Genomic DNA, 22449 nt, shown 5'->3' on the forward strand with positions numbered 1-22449 from the left:
GCAGCAAGGTGCCTCTGCTTTCCAGGCCTGCGTGGGTAGCCGGGAAGGACTGCGTGGGTCACACTCAGTGCCCCCGCTCGCTGCCCACCTCCAGGGCATCCTCAGGCACTGAGCAGTCGGTGCCTGGTCAGCAGCCCCTGCAGCTGGCTGGCTGTGCTCAGTAGAGAGGAGGAGGACTCAGCTGCTGTGGCTGGGAACATGTCTGCAGCTGTGGGGGCGCTGGGTGCCCTGGTGGGCCACACCCTGGGGTCTGAGCGCTGTGGCAGCCCTGACCAGTGGAATCTGCTCTGCGGGGGCTGGTACCCAAGCCCAGCTGAGAACTACTGTTCTCCAAGGCAAGTTCCATGTTGTCTTCCATTTCAGATAGATATAGGGAGCTTATAAAGATTCATTTGAAAGCCAGCTCAATAGAGAGGGTAGGGAAGACAGACACGGAGCAACACCATCCAGTGGCTTAGTCTCCACACGGTCACAACAGCCAAGCCCAGGCCTAGCTGAAGCTGTGAGCCAGCAGCTCCCCCGTGGCTGGCAGAGGCGACCAAGCATCAGGAGGAAACAGGCCGGAAGTGGAATAGCAGAGACTCCTGTATGGGTTGCCGGTTGTCACAAGCGGTAGTTTAACCCACTGCACAATTCCAGCCTCCCAAAGAAGCAATCATCTGCTAGACCCCAAGGGCCAGCGTCGACACAAGAAGGACATGTCTGGCTCTTGCTCAGCACGCGATGCTCAGAGGGCTCAGGGGGCGGCACCTGTTGGTGAGGTGGGCGGAGGAGCAGCTCCTCCTGTGGGGGAGCATGCCAATCAATAACAGACAGCCCCCGGCCCGGGTTTGTGAGCTCCGGGAGGGAACTGGAGCATCGTGTAACACATCTCTCTGGTCTCCAGAACACCTCACTGGGAGCACCTGCTGCTGTGATCCCCACTGATCCCGGTTCCTTCACAGCGCATGTGACCTTGGGGGTGTCGGAGGGGGAGCCAGACCCTCCGTGTGGGCTCACCCAGTGGCTGCAGCAGGCACAGGGCGGCTTTCTGATGCAGGTCTCCTTGCAAGCGCTGCACTCCCACGTTCCCCACCCGGCCTGTCTCTCCGCAGAGGATGCGACCCGCGCCAGGGGGGTGAGTGGCTTTCCTTTTTGCACCCCCACCCCCTTCCTCTCTTGGAAGCACAGCCAGATCATGCGGACTTAAAATAGGATTCCGGATTCCTTCTTTGTGCTGAAGACAGAAAAATCACAGGTTTGCCGCGGAGTCGCCTGGTAACCAGTTCCAGGCCTCAGAAGCCCAACTCAAAGCCCAAGTCCTCTTGACAACGCCTGGGCGTGCGCGTGTGTGTGCATGTGCAAGCATGTGCGTGAAAAGCGGCTGCACGAATCTGGCAGGCTTCCTGCGACCTTACCGTAGGAGCGGGCTTGGGGGCGGGCAGTTGGCACGTTAAAAGGCTCACACTTACCTCAAGTCGGACTTAAGTTTGGCACAGATCTGGTGCCTTGTTGGAAATGTTTCTTTTTTTCCCCTTCCGACTCAAACTCCGATTTTGGTGAGCACCCTGGCAGTGAGTCCATCATCAGGTTTGTGGCTAAGGTGGTGTGTCTTGCTAACCCTCCTTCCCCTTGGGTTCCTGAAACTGTCAGGCACTAAAGGGGTTCCTCCCGTGAGGCTGTAGGAGGGAAAGAGACCTTGGGTGCAGGGAAACCACTTTCCTTGGCGTTCACCGTGCAACCTGCCCACGCTGCTGCGGGCACCGGGCAGAGCAGGTCCCCGCCAAGCAGCAGCTGTCACGGCCAGGGCCGGCAGACGCCTGCAGGGAGGACTCTGGCGACCTCCCGGGATGCTGAGGGCATCCTCCGGGTCTCTGGGCTCCCTCAGGGCAGGGGGGAGCCGGGAGCCGGTCCGCTGGCCCCAAATGTCCCAGTTCACGCGTGGACACGGGGTCTTTGCGAACACAGTGTGTGCTCCGAGATGTCACCTGGGGCGGATCCAGGCCTCGTGAGCGCTTCTCCAGCTAGGGCGGCGCAGAGGTGCGGGCGCGGCCCCGGGCACCCCAGAGTGTCCGAGCGGGCAGAGCGCACGTGGCCGCCCCTGCCGCCGCAGCCCCGCACTCGCGCCCCGCGTCCCGGGCGGCAACGGAGGCGGGGCCTCGCGCAACGATCCCGGGATTGGCCGGAGGCGGCAGGGGTGGGGCCTTCCCGGGAGAAAACCGCGCGCACTGCCGCCGGCGCCCTGCTGGAGCGGGAGCCGGAGCGGGAGCCCGAGCGGAGCGGACGGCCGCGCTCAGCCCCCTGCGCCCTTCGCCTGCGCCGCCCAGCTCGGGTCCCCGCTCCGTCGCGCCCCGCAGCCCAGTTCCCAGCCCGCAGCCCCTCCGGCGCGGAGCAGCCGGGCCGCCGCGGCGATGCGTCTGGTTCAGAACATGTGCACCATTGCAGAGTACCCCGTGGCGGGCAGCGCTGCCGCCGACTGCTGCCCCGGGGCCGCTGGGCGCCGCCTCGTCAAGATCGCCGTGCTGGGGGCCAGCGGCGTGGGCAAGACCGGTGAGTTCGCGCCCGCCCCCACCGCGGCGCTGCTTCCCGGGGCCTCCAGGCACGCCTGGGCTTTGGCCTCGGGCGGCGCTGGGTCCTGGAGAGGGAATCGGGGACGGTGGATCCACCCCTCAGTCCCCGGGCTTAGGTGTGGTTCGGTGGCCCGCAGCGCCGGACCGAGCCGCGGCGCGCCCTCCTGCTAGCAATGGGGCCGGGGAGGTGTTGCGGGGCTGGCGCTTCCCGTGCTGGCCGTGCCAGGCCGCGCGGGTGAGTTGCGGGAGGCCCCCGCGGTCCTGGGCTCACTGTCTCCGTCTGCTTCCCCGCAGCACTGGTGGTCCGCTTCCTCACCAAACGCTTCATCGGTGACTATGAGAGAAACGCAGGTGAGTGCCCGCCGGGGTCGCGCCCCCACCCCACGGCAGGGCCCCATACCGAGTGACAGTGGGGTCCTGCGCCCCTCCCCCTGCCTCCTGGCCTCAGCCCGGCTCTGGCCAATTCATCATTTTATCGCCAGTATCGCCTCCTTGCTCCGAGCTCCCTGCAGGGACCCCTGTTGGAAACACCCTTTGTACTCAGTCGCCACTGCCTTCCAAACACTTCTGCTAAAGTCATAAAAAAGACGCGGCTCCTCCTCCCGCCCTCCGCCTCTGCTGGCTGCTCCTCTCGGAGGCGACCTTTCAGAGCTGGGGCCAGAGAGCCGCTTGTAAACCTCAAAGTTCTGGTTTCCTAACAAAGAAAAATAACCTAGCGCTGGGACGAAGGGAGTACCGAGGGTTTCTAGCCCCAGTACCAGGGAGGCTCCAGGGCACAGAATGCAGGAACCTGTGCCCTTGTGAGACTCAGGCGGGGAGGGGGCATTCTTTAAAGGAGTTCCAGGGGCACCTCCTTCCCCAAGGAGGAAGCCTGCTGCTTCAACGGACGGAGTCTTCACTGCGCCACTTTTTATCCCAATGATAAGTAGGCTGTGTGCTTCATAGCAGTAGTTACTGGCAGAGACATCTTATCTGGAGGCAAAAATACTAATTTAAGTTCAGGAAAATGTACTGGGCCCAGTGTTGTGGCAGAGTTAAGCCACTGGATCCCTGTACAGGGGCAGTGGCCCAAGTCCCAGCTGCCCTACTTCTGGTCCAGCTCTGCCCGCGCACCTGGGAGAGCAGTGGCAGATAGGCCAAGTGTGTGAGCCCTTCCACCCACCAGCCACGTGGTGAGCTCCTGGGCTCAGCTCCGCCAGGACCTGGCTGACAGTCAGGTGCAGAGTGACCCAGTGCGTGGAAGGCGTCTCTCCCGCTTTGTCACTCTGCCATTCACATAAAGAAATGGGCAAGTCAAGCTTAAAACCCGAAATCTCACACGTCAAGGAATAAAATTTGCTGCAAAGCAATACTCAGGAAAACTCGCAAACTCGTCCAGTTATGTTTCACACTGCAGCGTTTTTGGCGGAAGTGAGCCCATGAAGTGGAAGCCATGTGGCGGGGTGGCCATCCCTGTGCTGACGTAGGGCCGCTCACAGGCACTCACGGTTTGCTTTGTCTTCTCAGGTAACCTGTACAGCAGGCAGGTGCAGGTGGACGGGGAGACGCTGGCTATCCAGGTGCAGGACACCCCAGGAGTTCAGGTGAGAGCGCCGGGGGCTGCCAGGCGTGGGGGCCAGGGTCGAGACTGCAGGTGGTAGGATTCTGGCTGGTGTGTGGCCGCTCGGCCGCCTGGCCTCTTTCGGAAGACCTCTTCCCGCGGGAGGAGTCTAACCCGGCAGGAAAGATCCAGCCAGCCACACTTGGAATTGGCTGGGTTCCCTTGAGGCAAAGGGGGAGACACTTTCACATACGTGTCTTTGGCAGTAAAAGCCGAGTGTCTAGCACAGTTGGCCAGCCCTCGGAGCCGCTCTCTTGTTGTGGAAAGTTACTCTTTGGACAAAGAGCCCTGCCCAGGCTCTCCCCCGCCACTCCCCACGCTGGGCAGTTATCCAGCTGTAAATGCTTCCAGCTCCCGTCTTGACTTCCCCAGACTGACTGTCTAGCCAGTTAATTTCCCATTTTGTGCAACAACAGAGGCTCCGTGTGGAGTTCTCGGCAGGTCAATTTTCCACTTGAGGGTGGGGAGCGGCCCTGCTCTTTCCTGCAGCTCCATGCAGCCGCATCAGCATGCCGTGGGGCAGGCTGGAGCGCACGGGGCTGGGACCTGCGCGTGGTCTGCGGCCCTGGCCGTTCCCGGGACAGGCTCTGAACTTGGGACCCAGCCAGGCCCTGGGCGTTTGTGGGTGCTCGCCACTCACTGTCTCCTCTCTCCCTGTCTCAGGTCCACGAGGACAGCCTGAGCTGCAGCGAGCAGCTGAACCGGTGCATCCGCTGGGCAGACGCCGTGGTCATTGTTTTCTCCATCACCGACCACAAGAGCTACGAGCTCATCGGCCAGCTCCACCAGCACGTGCGGCAGCTCCACCTGGGCGCCCGGCTGCCCATGGCGCTGGTGGCCAACAAGGCTGACCTGCTGCACATCAAACAGGTGGACCCTCAGCTGGGCCTGCAGCTGGCCGGCGTGCTGGGCTGCCCGTTCTACGAGGTGTCCGTCAGCGAGAACTACAATGACGTCTACAACGCCTTCCACGTCCTGTGCAAAGCAGTGAGCCCGAAGCAGCAGCCGGGCAGCATGCCCGAGAAACGGAGGGCCTCTCTCATCCCCAGGCCCAAGTCGCCCAACATGCAGGACCTGAAGCGCAGGTTCAAGCAGGCGCTTTCTGCCAAAGTGAGGACAGTCACCTCCATCTGACCCGGGTCGGGGCACCTGCGGAACTGCCATGGGGCGCAGGGGTGCCGGCTGAGTCCCTCGCTGGGTCTGCCACGTGGACGCTGCGGCCACAGGCACATGCTTGCTTCCATGTCTGGTCTTGTGGCAGGCAGCTGTACTCGCACCAGATATGCCCACGTGACTTCCGGTGGGACCAACAGAGCACAAGCCTTATCCACAGGCTCTCTTCCTTTTTCTCTTTTTCATTTTTCTCTCCAGAAAGAACTGCTTTTCTCTCTGGGGGTGATTTGATGGTTGGGACTTGTGCTCTCTGTGGGATGTGTTCTCCAACTGGAAGGATAACCCGAGTTTCTCTAGGAACAGGGAGGAGCGGCCCCCACTGCAGGTCAGGTTCGTGGCTGACAGCTCCCGGCTCCTGATCCTGGAAGGGCAGTGTCAGCGTGCTGGACTTGGGTCTGTGGACCCGAACGCTCCAGTCGGTGGCGAGTATCGGCCAGCAGTGCGGACAAGCACGCCTTGTCATTCCCAGTGTGGTTTCTGTGGTGGCTCCTGGTGCAGACCGCAGCCTGCCTCCCGGGCCTGCTGACCACCACCCCACACAGCTGGCGGATGTGGGGCTGCTCCCAGACCTACACAGATGCACTTTAAAGAGCCACTTGTGCTGTGGCTTCAACTGTAATTAATTTATTTTATGTACAATAAATCTTTTTAAAAAGGGCCCAGGTCTGACCCAGACGAGTGCTGCTTTGTCCCTGGTGGCCGCTGTGCACACTGGGGTAGGCCTTGCCCCTGCCACCAGCTTGGGATGGGATTGGCCCCAGCGTGCAGCGGGGAGCAGGCTTCCAGGACCAGTGAGGCGGCTTGCTGAAGGCCTGCGGGGGAGGGGGCCCATGCTGCGGCTCCGTGTCTTCAGGAGTGTTTACTCAAAGGGCTACAATCAGCAGTGCAGTGTCCTCTTATGGCTTTAATATATATACATCTATTACATTTATTTTAACTTGAAAGGCAGAGTAAGAGAAGCAGATCTTCCATCTGCTGGTTTACTCCCCAGACACTGCAATGGCCAGAGCTGGGCTCGTCCAAAGCCAGGAGCTTGCAGGCCTCCAGCACGAATGCAGGGGTCCAGGGATTTGGGCCTTCTTGTGCTGCTTCCCTAGGCACATTAGCAGATTCAAAGTGCAGTGGCTGGGACTTGAACTGGCGCCCATATGGGATATCTAGGCCACAGGAAGAGGTTTAACCTACTATGCCACAATGATGGCTCCAAATACTTTTTTTCTCTTGAAAGATTTACTTGCTTTACTGGAGAGAGAGAAGGAGAAAGAATCTTCCATCTCCTGGCTCGCTCTCCAAACGGCCACAGCCACAGGGCTGGACCAGGCTGGATCCAGAAACCTAGAACTCCATCTGGGTTTCTTGCTTCTGCCACCATGCTAGGTGCATTAGCAGGGAGCCGGACTGGAAATGGAACAACTGGTGCCATTCTGAGATGTTGGCATTGCAGGCAGTGGCTCCAAGACGTCCCTACAAACATTGGGCGGTGGGGGCTTGGCAGGCCAAGCTGCTGCGGCTGCGGGTCTGCTGCGGTTTGCTGGCTGGTCTTCAGCTCTCCCAGGGAGTAGATGGCCTGACTGGCCATGCCCCGGAAGCTGTTCCAACCTTGCCTGCAGGCAGGGACGCAGGATGCTAATATAAGACGAACTCATCTTAAGGGCACAGACCAGCACCCAAAGGATGCTCAGCCTCGAGGATCTCCCCTGCCCCACCCCTCTGGGGAGGGTCCTGGACCCGGTGTGGGCAAAGCACTAGGCGAGTCCAGCAGCGTCTGCCTCCCTTCCCTTCACACCCACCCTGCAAGTCTGCAGAGAAGGTGGCTTGTTCAAGGCCACTGGTGAGGGAGAGAGGGGGCAGGAGGCAGCAGAAGAGGCTATTGGAAGAGCCCAAGCCCAGGTTCTGCCTCCCGCCTCTGGCTGACTTGACTTGATAATTACTGCACCTGCAAACCTCATCGCTGTGGCTCACCTGAGCACCCATCCAGGACCCCGGCCGCCGGCCAGGACGATGCCCCAGCCTGGACCCTGGCCCGGAGCCTGGACGATGCCCCAGCCTGGATCCTGGTCCAAGGCCTGGTTGATGCCCCAGCCTAGCCCTGGCTTGGGCCTCCGGGCCCTTTGGGGGAGTGCCCCACACTCTAGCCCATACTGGCCTCCCTGCCCTGGCTGTTCCGCAAGCTGCTTCCTCCACCTCCCTCTGCTCCCCTGCCCGCTCTGGACACATCTGCTATGGCCACCAGCCGCCCGCTGCCCACAGCCTGGCATGGCCCGCGGTGATGTGTGTGCAGACAGCCCTGCCCTGAGCAGCCATTTGGCCTGCCTGTCTGGCTTTCTGGTTTCCTTCTAGCCCCCAAACAAAACCAGCCACTGCCCCAGCCGTGGGCGGACTCACAAGGAGCCCTGCGTGCTAGGGGACAGTCCTCATCCCTGGGGGGCTAGCACACTGCCAGAGGCCCGCCGGTGGAACCCTCCCACCGGCCATTGGGAACAGGACCTAGCAAGCTCTACAGATGGAAGAGGCATTGCCTGGGGAGTGGCCCACAAAGACTGAGACATCTGGAAATGGACAATCCTGCAAAGCTAGCCCGCCTGTACCCTTTTAAGGTCTGACTGGAGTTGTTTCCAGAAAGTTCTTTCTCCTTGTCCTCAGCAGTGTCCTAAATTTGAGAGGTGCTCAGGATGCCAGCCCCTATGCATCTTTATCGTATGGCACCGTGCCTCTGCCATCCGACTGAAATCCTGGCCAAGCAGTGCTGGGCAGCAGGCAGCCTTGGCAATGCTGGGACGTTCTCTGGAATGCAGGGCGAGTGAATGGCAGTGGTTTCTAGGGGAGCTCTAAGGAATCCCTGTGACTTGCACCCCACTGTGAGGAACCCGCTGGGTGGCATTGGGCATTGCAGGAAGTGGGCTCCATGACATATACTCCTCTCAGCTGTATTTGCATGGAGGCCTGTGAGGGTCGGGGCAGAAGATGTGCCAGTCCAGTCAGTAAAAACCCACTTGTCCAGGGCACCACCTGTGAGCTCCACGGCCAGTTTTCCAGGAGGTAGGCACCCTGACACCTGCAGGCTGCATGGATGTGCCTCCGATGCTTGGCCGCATCCCCAGTGCTCCGGGCAGTGGTAGCGATCCTGTGCTATCCCTAACCCCACTTCTTCACAGCAAAGAGGAGCGCCTGGCCTACCCTTCAGCAGGCCCCTTGCTTGGCAAACACATAGCCTGGGGTTCTGGAGCGGGGGCGCCCTGCCTCAGGCTTTGTGGCATGCCAACCATTGCAAGTGTTTGACATGGAACCAGCAGCGCTCTATCCCGTGCCTCCCTCCTTCTGATTCAAACCTGCGCTTTCTTTCCTGTTCTCCCCAACCTCTCCCCGACTCCCCGACTTGCCAGCCTGCCTCAGCTCCTCCACTCAGCAGCCGCAGAGATGGAAATGGACGCTCGCAGGCCAGGCCTGTAGTGCTTCTCCCACCCCGCGGCCTCGGGCCCTTGGGCGCCTCCAGGACCTGGTGACTGCTGCCCAAGAATGCCCAGGATCACGTCTGCTCTTGTTACTCTCCACGAGGAGTCTGCCTCTCACTCCTTAAGAAGACTAGACTGCAAAGCCACAGGGAAGGTCACACAATAACACATAATTAGATGTTTCCTTTAAAAACACACCTGAACGACACACAGGGCAGAGCGGGAGGCATGCTCTCTGCCAGCCTTCCCGGAGGGGGCACTTGCCAAGCCCTGGCTTTCCTTGCTCTTTTTGAAAAAGACTGATTTATTTGAAAGAGCTACAGAGAGAGGAACAGAAAGAGAGAGAGATCTCCCATCCACTGTTTCACTCCCCACTGGTGCTAAGGCCTCCTCCAGCCCGAGCACTTGGCCACGCCTTTCCTAGGACAGCAGCAGGGAGCTGGTTCGGGAGTGGAGCGGCCAGGACTTGAAGTGGCGCTCAGATGGGATGCTTCACGTGCTGTACCACGGTATTAGCCCCAGCTTTCACATTCCCAGGTGTGGGGTTGGTTAGTCAGGTTTGTGTAGACACCAGGCCATTACACATGGCTCACTCCAGCAGTGTCACTGGGCCAGAGGCACGTCTGGCTCACTCACCAGGTGGCTCAGCAGGGCACCTGTGGCTTTGCCAGCACTCCCTCTAAATTGGGAATGAGTGAGTGAATGAATGAATGCAGACTCAAGTCACATGACAAGTCACTTATTTTTAAATTTTAGAAAGCAATGTGTGGAATGGTTCAGCTGGCTAACCCTCTCCTTGCAGCGCTAGGATTCCCTGAGTGCTGGTTCATGTCCTGGCTGCTGCACTTCCTATCCAGCTCCCTGCCTGTGGCCTGGAAAGCAGCAGAGGACAGCCCAAAGCCTGGGAGCCTGTGTCCGTGTGGGAGACCCAGAAGGAGCTCCTGGCTCCCGATCGGTGCAGCTCCCTCTGGCCGTTGTAGCCACTTGGGGAGTAAATCAGGGAATGGAAGATCTTTCTGCCTCTCCTCTCCATAAATCTGATCTTCCTCTCCAAAGAAAAGAAATAATTTTTTTTTTTTTTAAAAAAGTCAGGCTTTTAGAGGGGCAGAGCGGGGCAGCTTCAGAGGTCTGGACTACTGCACTGCAGAAAGATGGGGCGGGGCAGGGCCAAGGCTGTTGGTGAGAGCCTGCTCCCTCCCAGATGCTTCCCAGAGACCAGCCTCCCGGTTTTTTGTTTGTTTGTTTTGTGAAATGATAAAGTTTTTCAGGGAACTAGAAGCAGAGACTTGTGGGTCCTTTGCCTGGCATTTTATTTCCTCTGCCCATGACCGCACAAGTGAAGCCATTTTTCAGCCCAGTCTACCGCTGCCCAACATCGCTCAGAGGTGCCAGAAGCTCTTGCCAACCGAACACCCATGCACCGTCTCAGTCCAGCTCAGCTCTCTCTTTGGAACCACTCTGCGGTCTCACTTGGTGGGAAGAGGACTTAGACGTGGGGAAAAAGAAAGTGCGATGCTTCGATGGACAGGCCCGATCACCAAGGCCCCGAGGCGTGGTTCCAACCTGGACAACAGGAACCCCAACTCCTGCTGGAGCTCCTGGCATTGGGACTCCAGGCGAGGCCAGTCTCCGGCTCAGCTCTCAGCGCCTGGAGGCCCTGCCCAGGCTGGGCAGGCTGGGCCAGCGCAGCCCGCAGACTCAGCCCCCAGGGGTAGGCCCTGCCTGTGCCGTCCACCCGTGACAGCATGGGCTGGCTGCAGGGGAGGCTGGCTGGGCCCACAGTCGGTTTACAGCAGGTCTGACTCTCCCAGAGCGCCTGCTGGTACAGACAGCGGTGGGAAGCAGACTCTAACTGAAGTCGGGACCTCGCAGGTGGAGTGGGCAAGGTTCACAGAGGATAATGGAGTGACAGTGAATGCGGCTGAAGGACAACCTGGCATCTTTGGAAAAAGGAGTACTTTTTTGTTGTTGTAATTTATAATATAATATGAATCATCTGAGTGAAGTCCCTCGCTGCGTGGCTTCCAGCAAATTTGGCCAAGCCCACAGTTAGCAGCGGCGACGGTGGTGTCGGGCTGTCCCCATCTCCCTTGCAGAGGTCAGAAGCCAAGGTCTGGGTGCAGCCGGTCAGTTGCGAACAACAACTCAGGAATGCTCAGAGGCTTCAGGAGCCGAGTGGACAGCACGATCACCTGCCAGCAGGGGACAGACAGCCCGGGCTCATGAGGGAAGCTGATCCCAGCTGTCAGATGGCAAAGCTCCGAGCAAGAGCAGCCCTGGTGGGGGGCACGGCTAGGGCACAGCCAGCAGAAGGCTGAGGGCAGCAGCTTCAGTGAGGAAGCTGGGAGATGGAGGGACATGTCTGTGAAGCTCGGCCTGAGGGGCAGTGGGACTGTGGCTGCTGGACTTCACCCAGAGTGCTCTGGGGATGGCTGAGACTGGAGCCTGGGGCCCTGGAGAGGCCGCGCCAGCCACTGGGCTGCAGAGCCATGCTCGATGGTGTTGTGCCAAGGGATCTGACCCCAGCCATGGCCCCTGCTCCTCTGAGGGGCTGAAGGGGGCTGCTGCCCATGCCATTTGGTTCTGCGTGCCACGAGCAACCAGGTGTGCAGGCACAAGCAGGTGTCTGGGTTCTCTGGTAGGGTAGGGCTCCGGGTGGGTGTGTGGCTGGGGCCCCACTACCTGCTGGGCGTACACTGTGGACTCCAGTCAGCACTTCATTACCCAAGGGGTTTCCTACCTTCCAGGCCCTGGTGTGTTGGGGGATGCCCCTGGGGGCCCCCTGCCCACAAGGCCTTTTGAGGGTAGCATGTCCCTTCAGACCCCATGCAGGGTCCCGGGCTGGGCCCCGGTGCCCATGGCCGACAGGAGTTGCGTACCTGGTGTCCGGGCTTCAGGGACGCCACCAGATCTTTGACCATTTTGGCCTCGGAGACTGTGACGCCGCCCACCACGAAGAGGATCAGGAGGGGGTGGTCGTTGGGGTGTGGCCGGCTCACCTGAAAACCAAAACGTGGCCGGGGTCAGAAAGTGGGGGCCCCTGGGGTGCCTCACACCTGATATGGCTGAGATCACCCACCAGGGATCCTCATTAGGGTATGTTCTCAGCCCATGGTGCTTGTTGTTGGTGGCATGCTGCCCTTGCATGTGCTGGCTCTGCGCACGCAAACACCAGCAGGTGCATCCATCACCAAAAGTGACCATGCCTGTGAGACCCCTGTATCTCTGTCCACTCCATGCGCCCCTCACTCTGTGCAGTGGAGGGGCCCTTGGGAGTCGGTCCCTGCAGGTCCTCCTGGCTGGGTCTCTATAGAGAGTCATCCTGGTTCTATTCAGACCTGAGCACATGGGCCAGATGGCACTTTCTGTGCGGTGAGCAGGAGAGCCAGCCAGTGCCAAGGCTCCGAGGGGTGCTGGGGGAGCAGCTCAGCCTGGGGCGCAGTGAGGGCCCTGGCAACTTGGAGCAGGCACGGATCCCGACAGCTGCCAGGAAACACATGTTCCTTCGTCTCAGCCCCACCCTTGTCAACCTCCCTGAGCTCAGCCTCCAGCAGGGGTGAGGCTGGAGGGAGGCCATTTTCTCAGAGCGCTGCCTCTGCAGGATTGAATGGTAGGAGCCACAGCAACAGGTGGCGGCCCAGGAACTCCTTCTGGGGCAAAGGCCACTTTAGTTAAAAATCTGACTTCCTGGAGTGGGGTAAGGAAACAAGGTATGGGTCTCCCCTTCTCTTTTCCAAGAAACTCCAGAAAGTTCAGGGGGAATGGAATGATATGGAATGAAAATCCAAGTGTACCGGGTGCTAAATATCCCAGCACCAAACTGCAGTCACGGTGTTTCAATAACACACGTCTTTCATGCTTGCTCAGTAGAGCCTTTTGCCTGTGTAGAATTCAAAACATTTCTGCTCCTGATGAGCTTTGTGCCATGAGCTTCAGAACACCACGGGTGCTGGGACATGGCCCAGGAAGCAGCAGCCCTGGGCTGGGTGGCCCTGGGGTTCCTCAAACGTCACTGCTCACAGAACCCTGAGCTGGGGCCAGCTTTTCCCGGGGAGCGCTCATCAGAGGGCCCCAAGGAGATCCCTCTGAGGCAACAGGTGTCAGCCCACACCCTCGGTCACACACTGCGGCACAAGGCAATGCGGCAGCCCTGTTTGGGACAGGTTGCTCAGGCCTCGGGACCACCCTGTGGCCCATCTTGGTCTCTCCCCAGGAGTTAGTCCAAGGTAGTGGATGAGGATGAGCATGCCCAAGGGACAAAGCTGAAACCACGTCCAGCTCGCTCCACTTCCTATCCAGCTCTCTGTTACTGCACCTGGGAAAGCAGACGGCTCAGCTGCTCGGGCCCCTGCACCCCGGCGGGTTACCCGGATGAAGCTCCTGGCCTCTGGCTTTGGCCTGGTCCCAACCTGGCCTATTGTGGCTATGTGGTGAGTGAGCCAGCAGATGGAAGATCTCTTCCTCTCCTCCATGACTTCTGCCTTCAAATAAATGAAATTCACCTTTTCTTCTTTTTCTCTTTCTTTTCCTTTTTTTTTAAAGGAAGAGAGCTGCCATCAAGAGCTGCTTGGGAACAGGGAATTGCTGAACAGATCTTGGGTTAGATACATTCAACCAGGAGCCCCTGGTCACGCTCAGAAAGTTGAACTACACTTGCTTAAAAAAAAAAGGTGGGAATGTTGAGGCAGTGGTTGGCAGTGCCACAGCCAGCAGCAGGCAGGTCCCGCAGGAAGGAGAGCCATGTGGCCGGGCCAGCATTTCACTGCTTGGGCAGGAGTCTGCCTGTCTGGCGTGTGTCCTCGGGCATCCGGGGTAGACAAGTTTTTCCTGGAATACACATTTGCTGAACTTGGAAAGGTCAGGATTATTGTAGACTTTCATTCACAATTTCAAAGACGCTCTGAAGCCACCGAGACGTTCTGTGACTTTCGAGTGCCTGGCAGCTGAGACCGCTGCACTGCCGGGCAGGGTCAGCCTGTAGCCGTGTTTACATCTGTTTGACACAGCAGAGCTAGCAGCCAGGACATGCCACACTGTGTCCTGGCAGGGCTGTGTGGCGATCCTGACCTAGCCCAGAGGTTACTATTCGGAGCGATCCAGCACTTGTCCTGAGGCGTGTGTGAGGGCCCATTTTCCCACGGATTCGGGGACAGTGTCAGCCCCACACAGTGTTTTAGGCGCAGAGCGCCTGGGAGTGGCACACAGACGGCTCATGTCAGGAGTGAACACGGGGTGCACAGAGCAGTGTTTAACTGTGCTGCCCTGGTCTGCCTTGTGCCCATCACCTGCTGCCTGCTGCCTGCCCCTGATCAGAGATGCCCGCCATGGGCAGGGTGGAAGCTGGATGAGACTGCTTGTAATCCAAGTGAAACACAAAGACTCAAGGTACCCAGCGTTACCCCGGGGACGCCCCCTCCACCATCACTGTACCTTCATGAACATGCTGAACCCCGTTTTCAGGAGGTCGGTGAGGCCCGATGACACGTGCTCAATGTCCGTGGGATCCGGCTTCTCGGGATGGAAGATCTCCTCCACCACCTGCTTCAGCAGCGGCCGGTAGGATGCCTGGGAGGACACAGTCGGCCACCACGTGAGTCGGGGGAGGGGGTGGCTCTGCCTGCATCGCGGAGCTCACACTGCAGCAGCTGGGGCTGTGTGTGTTTGTGTAAAGTCGAACCCTGATGAACTTCCACCCTGCTCCCTCCCCCCGCCCAACCCCTGCGCCAAGCTCCTGACCTTTCAGAAGCGAACACCTTCCCAGTGCTATAATCATAGCATGGCTACTTGTTTAATCGGTATTTACTTATTTAAAGATTGATGCATTTAATTGAAAGGCAGAGAGAGAGAGAGATAGAGAGAGAGCGAGAGCTGGTGTACTCCCCAAGCGGCCACAGCAGCCAGGCCAGGCTACACCAAAGCCAGGAGCCTGGACCTCCATGCTGCTGTCCACATGGGTGGGAGGGGCCCGAGCACCTGGGACTTGCGAGGTGCATTAGCAGGGAGCTGGATCAGAACCAGGACAGCTGGGACTCAAACTGGAATGCTGGCCTTGCAAATGGTGGTTCAGCTGGCTAGCCCACATTTTCTGCAAGCAGCATACTGGAAGGCCAAGTGTCCTCTTCACCTGCTTGCGATGTGACCACGGTGTCTAGTAACACCCTTGGACTCATGCTCCCTCCTGCTAGGAACTTGTGGTGTGTTGGCAACATGTGAGCGAAGGCAGCCCCTCTAGAGTTCAGCTTGCACGTGTTACGGGACCACAGGTGCTCTGAGGATGACAGCAAGCTGACGGAGGTCGGGGCAGTGGGCTGCACAGTGCTGGGTCTCAGCAGCAGGGGGAGGCCCTCTCCGAGCGTGCTGCCTCCTGGGCTGTGTTCCTGCTGAGCTCGCTTCGCCCCACCCCTTCCTTAGTGGCTGTGGCCAAGTTCCTCCCGCCTGCTTCGCTGGCCTGTTGGTCTTCCTGCTCTCACCACGCACATCTGCTGCCAGCCCCAGAGTGGGCAGTAACAGCAGCGGTGGCTGGCTCCCCAATGGCGCTGTTGAGACACAACCTGTTCCCAATGCTGATTCTCTCCACATCAGCCAAAGCTGTGACTTGACTGTCCCCAGCCTTCACTTCTGGCATTTTCCCTTTATTCCTATTTTTTTCACTTAAGGTATTTTAGAAATAAAGCTGGTAGGGACCAGTGTTGTGGCACAGCCTGTCATGCCAGCATCCCACATGGGAGCTAGCTCCCGGCCACTCCACCGCTGATCCTGCTGCCAGCCTAGGAAAAGCAGCAGGAGTGAGCCTAGTGCTGGGCTCCTGCCACCTCCATGCGAGACCCAGGGCTCCTGGCTCCCCCGGGCCCAGCCCTGGCTGTTGTGGATGCAAACTATGACATTCATGAGCGGAGTGTGAGCACAGCGGGGGTGCCCACATGAGCCACGGCTCTGCGATGGCCAGGAGGGAGCCGTCACCAGCAACCCTCTGCACCTTCCCTCCCAGCTGCCAGGCAAGGGTGTGACACTCAGTCCCAGGTGACAAGACAGGCAAGGGTAACAAAGGACTCCTGGCAGCTTTGTTTTCCCCAGAGATTTATTTTATTTTATTTTATTTTATTTTATTTGAAAGGGGGAGTTACAGAGATGGAGAGGCAAAGGAACAGAGATCTTCTACCCACTAGTTTACTCCCTAGATGGCTCTAACAGCCAGGTTGGGCCAAGCTGAAGCCAGGAGCTTCTTCCAGGTCTCCCATGTGGGTGCAGGGGCCCAAGGACTTGAGCTGACCTCTGCTGCTCTCCCAGGTGCGTTAGCAGGGAGCTGGGTGAGAAGAGGAGTGGCCGGGACTGGAACGGGTGCCCATATGGCAGCCAGCATGGCAGGCAGCAGGTGATGGCATACCACAGTGCCAGCCCCAGAAACCCAATGCCAAATCTTGTTCTGATCCATGACTTCTTACATCTTGGCTACTTGAAACAGTAAACTTCTGACATGAAGCACGCCGACTGCGCGTTCCTCCCAGGGACACACAGCTGCTCGTCTCATTAGAAAATAGTGGTTATAATAACTCACCATCAGCCGAGCCTGCAGTGTGAGGACCTCACACGCGCACTGGTTTGAGTCCCAGCTGCTCCATCTCTGACCCAACTCCCTGCTGATATGCCTGGAAAGCAGCAGAAAGTGACCCAAGTTCTTGGGTCCCTGCACCCACATCTGAGATTCAGAAAAGGCTCCTGGCTTTGGGCTTTGGCCTGGTCCAGTCTTGGCCTCTGTGGTCATTTGGGAAGTGGACCAGTGGATGGAAGATCTCTCTCTTTCCTTCTCTGTCTGTAATTCTGCCTTTCTAATAAACCTTCACCAAAAACAAAAATCCCACAGAAATGACAGCAGCAGATGTATCACACGGAGCAGGGGACGACCTGTTCGTGGTAATTCACCCCCTGGCACAGCCCTGTAACGCACTGCTTCCCTCAGGGGGCAGCTTTCACTGGCACCTTCCCCTTGGCAATGATTTGGCACGAGATGACCCTGACTCCAAGCCCTCCTTCTGGCCTCGAGCTGTGGAGCCAAGTGGGCGCCAGCCAACCGGCCGCACTGCGGGAGGACTGGATGGGGGCTGTGTGAGCAGAGACCTGCTTCTCCCGCCGCCCCCGATGGAGGGCCTAACAGCAGCCCCTCCTCCCAGGATCCCAGAAACTACCTCGCTGCTTAAGCCACTGGCACATCTTCCCCTTTTCTAATTCTACCTGTGAGTGAGAGCATAAGCCATGAAATAAGGATCTTCATTACAAAGTCGCTGGGGCCGGGATTGTGGGCCGGCGCGTCAGGCCATCACGCGGGCCCTGCGTCCTGTACTGGCATTCATGCCCCTCCCCGCTCAGGCACAGCCTGGGCGGCAGGAGAGCCTGGCTTGTGCGTGTAGGTCCCTGCCACCCTTGGGGACTGCAGGGGCCCCAGATGGAGTTCCCACTCCAGGCTCTGGTGTGGCCCAGCCTTGGCCACTGAGAGCATCCGAGGAGTGAACCAGGAGATGGGGGATCTCTGTTGCCTTCCAACTAAATTTCTAAAATTAGGTAAAAACCATAAAAGCAGCTGAGGGATTTTCCTAAAGACAGCAACAGGGAACTCCCTCTAGATTCCTTATTGAAAAAAGGATCGACAAAAGTAACTGAATCATTTCCTAGATTTCCAGAGCGTTGGCGTTGGTGTAGACTTTCCCAGCTATAAACAGGGCTGGGCCAACTCCTTTGGATTTTCTAGTTGGGGCTGACTGAGGAGATCGCTGGCCGCCTCCTCCTGGACGCTGCTTGGGCGGCCTGTGCTGTGTACTAGTGGACGGAAACAGGTGTCCAAACCCTAGGCCTCTCCTTGTTTTCCTCCAGTATTCGACAGGGCCAGGGGGTGGGTGGTCCCATGGTTCCCAGTTCTTCAGTTTTCCTGACCAAAGTCCCCACCAGTTGGCATTCAGGCAGGTGTGGGGCAGGACTCAGAGGACTCACAGACTCTACCCGGTTGGCACTCGGGTTCCGGCTGCCCTGCTAGGAGACCTGCATGGAGCTCCCAGTTCCTGGCCACAGGCTGGCCCAGCCCTGGACATGGAGGGATTTGTGGAGAGAATCAGCAGGTGGGAGAGCTCTGCTTTATAAAGGAAACTGCCAAACTCCTTCTGGCCTCGCCTTGCCAGTCACTTATGCTATGCTTGTGAGCAATGTGGCACAGGCTGGCAGTACAGGCTGTGGACCTATGCTGTCACCCAGTGACCCCAGCTCCCTGCCCCAAGCGGCTCCCCCAGGCCCACAACATCAGTGCCCTGCATTGGAGAGCTTGGGCCTAGCCCTGGAGTAACTGGGCAGCTCACCAGCCCGGCCTGCATGTCTCTGGCTTCAGGAGCTGCCTGGCCAGAACTTGTCACAACCCACAACTGAGCTGTGAAGGGACCTCAGGCTGCAGGAGGGGTGCTCCTGGAGGAAGAGGAAGCGGAGTCTGGCCCCCCGCCCCAGCACCCCAGCACAATCCTAGCTGCAGATACACCACTAACCTTGGACTGAATCATTAATGGGGGATTTCCTTAATGACCAGCGTGCAGCTAGCTGTGGGCACATGAAGCTTGCCCCCTGGCCCCTCTGCAGCAGAATCTGACCTCTGGTTAACTTCCCAGCTCTGTTTCCCGGGAAACCTGATAAGGAAAGAATGTCAGACTCTGGGGCCATGAGGCTGAGCCAGAGCACAGAGAAGGGCATTAGGGCTGGGAGGACCATAAATATTGGATGGAAGCCAGAGCCTCGGCGGCGCAGTGCAGTGAGCCGAGAGCAGTCGGCACAGGGCAGGGCCCAGGGAGGAATGCCAGAAGTGGTGAGATGCAGCAGGAAGAGGGGTCCGAGCTATGGATGCCTGCACCTGCCCAGCGTCCCTATACCCATGAGCTGTGACCAGCACCAGGCCAGCAGCCTCTGCACAGCTGAGGGGGCAGCCTCCCAGGCTTCCAGGATGGCAGCAGTACCGCCTGTGCAGAGCTGTATCGAGTTGCGGCTGATACCTGTCAAGCACAAAAGCCCCAGGCCTGGGGGGCACCTGACTCTTAGGGGTCTAGGAAAACGCGTTACAGTTACACATCCCAAGGGAAAAGGGAGTGCCCAGGTTCCCTCAGGGCTCCACTGTGTCAGCTGGTGGGTGTGTCTGCACCAGGGCAGTGGTGTCACACTCTCCTAACAGCTGTCTCTAGAGGAAGGGGCTTGGTGAGGCCAATGAGCTCGCATGTCAGGGAAGGTGGGCCCCAGGAGGGCACTGTGCCAGGGCGCCTGTGCTCTGAATGTCACTGCCAGGAGGGCCTGCTGATTTCTGGCCATACCAGGACCAACTTTGCTGTCCTTGCATGTTTTGAAAGGGATGGGTTTGGAGATGACAAAGGGTTTGTTCTTCTGGCCCTCTTCAGCACAGCCAGGCAGGAACAATTATTTTTACATCATGGACTGTGCTCCTTGAATGCCACGGGAAGGCAAAGCCCCTGATTCCTAAGGAATTGGTTGGCGTTCAGAGGGCCCAGCCAGTGTGTCCCTGGCCTCAGGCTGTGCTTGTTCTTACAAAGGTGGCCAGCATGTCCGGGGCTGGGGGCAGCACAGGGCTCCACAGAGCTGGCAGCCAGGGCCTGCCGATGGAGACGGTGCCACAGCCGGCTTGGAAAGCCACATCTCCCCGGGCGTAGGAGGAGTTGGGCCTCCCCGGGCACTGCTGGCTGCTGGCACTCTTGTTCATGTGCCAGAGGCGTGGCAGAGAGCGCACCCTGGAGATCTGTGCCAGGGCCAGGAAGGCGCAAGCTCCATGGTGTATTGTTGGATGCCTCACTCAGAGATTGCAGCTGTCTGCAGCCTCCCTACCCACACCGAGGCCCAGCAGGGCCTGTTACTCTGGGACCCAGGGCGAAGGGCAAGAGGCCCTGGGGACGGACACACCTGGGGGTCTCAGAGAACAGAGGAGACCAGCAGGCAGTGTGGGCTCAGTATCCATCAGGAGGAGGGCCACGGTCGAGCAAAGGGAGAGAGTGACACAACAGGCCACAGACAAGATGCCTGGGCTCCCCTCTGTGGCCACGGCTGTTGCAGCCAGCAGCACTGGGCACGTGCAGCTGGTGAGCTGAGGGCACACATGGCTACCAGGGTCACATTCTCTGGCCCTGAAGAATGGGCACCTACGGTGACCTCTCATTCCCAAGAAGGAAGAACACAGGAGGCACGTCCCGGGTAACAGTTGCAGTGGGATCCACCCTCCCCACCTGCCCCCAACGCACACGCAAAGCAAGACTCCACAGAGCCCTTGGCCAGGCACAAGGGCTGCCTGCAGGGCCCTTGTGGCCCAGGGAGCAGGGTTTTGCTGGAGGTGGGTGGGCTCATCTGTGGCGGTGCAGTCCCCAGCTCCACCTTCCAGCAGCACCGACGGGTGCTCAACTCCAACAGCAACGTCCACTGTCTGCACTTGACCCTGCTGACCTCCTCCTGGAAACAGCGATGGTTAATCAGGAAACTCTGGTGGGGGTGACCAGGGGGGGAGTAGCAGAGGACACAGCTCTGAGGCAGGAGCCCAGGTATGCAGCACAGGCCAGCCCGGGGGCAGGAGCCCAGGTGTGCAGCACAGGCCAGCCCGGGGGCAGGAGCCCAGGTGTGCAGCACAGGCCAGCCCGGGGGCAGGAGCCCAGGTGTGCAGCACAGGCCAGCCCGGGGGCAGGAGCCCAGGTGTGCAGCACAGGCCAGCCCGGGGGCAGGAGCCCAGGTGTGCAGCACAGGCCAGCCCGGGGGCAGGAGCCCAGGTGTGCAGCACAGGCCAGCCCGGGGACAGGAGCCCAGGTGTGCAGCACAGGCCAGCCCGGGGGCAGGAGCCCAGGTGTGCAGCACAGGCCAGCCCGGGGGCAGGAGCCCAGGTGTGCAGCACAGGCCAGCCCGGGGGCAGGAGCCCAGGTGTGCAGCACAGGCCAGCCCGGGGGCAGGAGCCCAGGTGTGCAGCACAGGCCAGCCCGGGGGCAGGAGCCCAGGTGTGCAGCACAGGCCAGCCCGGGGGCAGGAGCCCAGGTGTGCAGCACAGGCCAGCCCGGGGGCAGGAGCCCAGGTGTGCAGCACAGGCCAGCCCGGGGGCAGGAGCCCAGGTGTGCAGCACAGGCCAGCCCGGGGACAGGAGCCCAGGTGTGCAGCACAGGCCAGCCCGGGGACAGGAGCCCGGGGTGGCCTGGCTTTGGGCTTTCCCAAGTGGGATTCTGCAGAGTCCCAGCACGAAGCTGGATGGACGTATAGGTGTCTGCTGGCACAGCAGGGCTGAAGAGCAGAGTTTGAAGGAAAAATCTGCAGTGGCGGGGTCACGCCCCTGACCTTGGCAGCAGCGGGGCCACAGAGCCCTCTTCCTTGCTGTCATGCTACAGGGTGCATTTACTGTTTGCATCGATCAGCGATCAGCGTCTACTTGGGCTGCGTCGATTAATCTACCATGTGGGGCCTTAGCCTGGGGACCTGGAGTAAACCGAGCACAGGCTGTGGCCCAAGGCTGTGGGACAGGTGCGTGGCCCTCCCTGGACTGCTCCCTGTGGCAGCCTGGTGCTCCCATCTGCTCCAAGACCCAGCAGAGCCCTAGAGGGAACCTGGTCCTTACCTGGACGCCGACCAGAATTCCAGGGGCAGCCGTGGTCTGAGTTCTGAGCGCACGGCAGCTTGGGGAACTCCCTCCAACCCCCCACTTTGAAAGGGCAGGCACTTGCCTGATGGGCGTGACTTCCAGGGACATGGACAGACTTGAACTGCTTCATGAGACGCCGTGCCCCGGCCACGTCCCGCAGTGTGGCGAAGAGCTCGTCCACGGCCGCCTTGGACTTGTGGGGTGTCAGGTTAACTGGGGAGTCGCAGCCTGAAACAGAGGAGGGAGTGTAGGCACAGGTGCAGCAGCCCTCCCCGCTCGGCTCAGCCACCCTGGGGTGCCGCGCTTGAACCTCGTACAAGGTAGCCAAGCATGCCTCCAGCACCCACGTGCCTGCCTGTCAGCCCGTGTCTTGCTGGCATTCTCTGGCTGCAGTGGCACACGCAGCTGCACAGGAAGCTTGGTGGACATGCTGGAGCCTGGACACTTGCCGGAACAATCTCGCTGGGGGACAGCTCCGAAGTGTCCTCCCCTGCAGGCCTGCTGTCACCCACTGCACCCCTGGCTTCCCTCCCTCCCTGTTTCACTTCTTGGCCCCCTGAATGTCCCACCATGCTCATCTCGTGCCCACACTTGTTCCCCCACAGGTAGCCTGCCCCTGGCTGCTGCCTGGAGGCTTCTCACCTAAGCTGAGCTCTAACTTACACCTGCACAGCTTTGTGGCCACTACAGCCAACCTGACAGCCACTTCACTGGCCCCAAAAGAAACCCTGAACCTGATGGCAGCCACGGGGCCTCCTGCATCCCCAGGTCGGGTATGCGCTGGACACTTCCCATAACGGGAATCGTGGGACATGCGGGCTCTTCTGAGATGATGTTAGGGCTCATTTGGGATGTGGCATGCATTGGCATGCCCCGCTTCCTACTGTTCCCCCACATGCCACAGTGTCTCCCCATCACCTTGGTGGTGTTGGGGCTGCTTTTGCTGCTTGGGTATTGGGGATAACGCCGTAGCTCTCTCTTACTCAGCCTCTCTCTGTAGGCCTGTTTTTATTTCTCCTGGGTAGATCCCTGGGGTAG

The 22449-nt window shown here is 59.5% G+C and overlaps 2 protein-coding genes across 3 annotated transcripts in view; one reads left to right on the forward strand and one right to left on the reverse strand.

Annotated features, from left to right (window-relative positions):
* Nucleotides 1-2390: 2390 nt before the first annotated feature.
* Nucleotides 2391-5283, forward strand: RASL11B (RAS like family 11 member B). Its single transcript, XM_040967076.1, has 4 exons — nt 2391-2529; nt 2844-2900; nt 4056-4132; nt 4813-5283. Exons 1-4 carry the CDS (start codon nt 2391-2393, stop codon nt 5281-5283), a joined length of 744 nt encoding a protein of 247 aa, XP_040823010.1.
* A 4553-nt stretch (nt 5284-9836) lies between these two features.
* SCFD2 (sec1 family domain containing 2) overlaps nt 9837-22449 on the reverse strand; it is a 276472-nt gene continuing 263859 nt past the window's right edge. Inside the window, exons 6-9 of one of the 2 annotated variants that reach the window (XM_040966515.1) lie at nt 21494-21639; nt 14205-14339; nt 11654-11773; nt 9837-10966 (exon numbers count right to left, since the gene is read on the reverse strand). In XM_040966515.1, coding sequence (XP_040822449.1) covers nt 10874-10966; nt 11654-11773; nt 14205-14339; nt 21494-21639 — 494 coding nt within the window. In that variant the 3' untranslated portion in view covers nt 9837-10873. The remainder of the gene's footprint in view (nt 10967-11653; nt 11774-14204; nt 14340-21493; nt 21640-22449) is intronic. The other variant, XM_040966516.1, reaches the window with a different exon arrangement.

Source organism: Ochotona curzoniae, unplaced genomic scaffold, assembly GCF_017591425.1.
Source record: "Ochotona curzoniae isolate NIBS_2020 unplaced genomic scaffold, NIBS_Ocur_1.0 scaffold_4506, whole genome shotgun sequence".
Taxonomy (NCBI): domain Eukaryota; kingdom Metazoa; phylum Chordata; class Mammalia; order Lagomorpha; family Ochotonidae; genus Ochotona; species Ochotona curzoniae.

What these genes read in the sequence shown, in the direction of transcription:
- RASL11B (XM_040967076.1), top strand. Translation starts at nt 2,391, where the DNA reads ATGCGTCTGGTTCAGAACATGTGCACCATTGCAGAGTACCCCGTGGCG. An exon ending in CAGCGGCGTGGGCAAGACCG is followed by an intron (nt 2,530 to 2,843) that starts GTGAGTTCGCGC and finishes GCTTCCCCGCAG; the next exon opens with CACTGGTGGTCCGCTTCCTC. An exon ending in AGGACACCCCAGGAGTTCAG is followed by an intron (nt 4,133 to 4,812) that starts GTGAGAGCGCCG and finishes TCCCTGTCTCAG; the next exon opens with GTCCACGAGGACAGCCTGAG.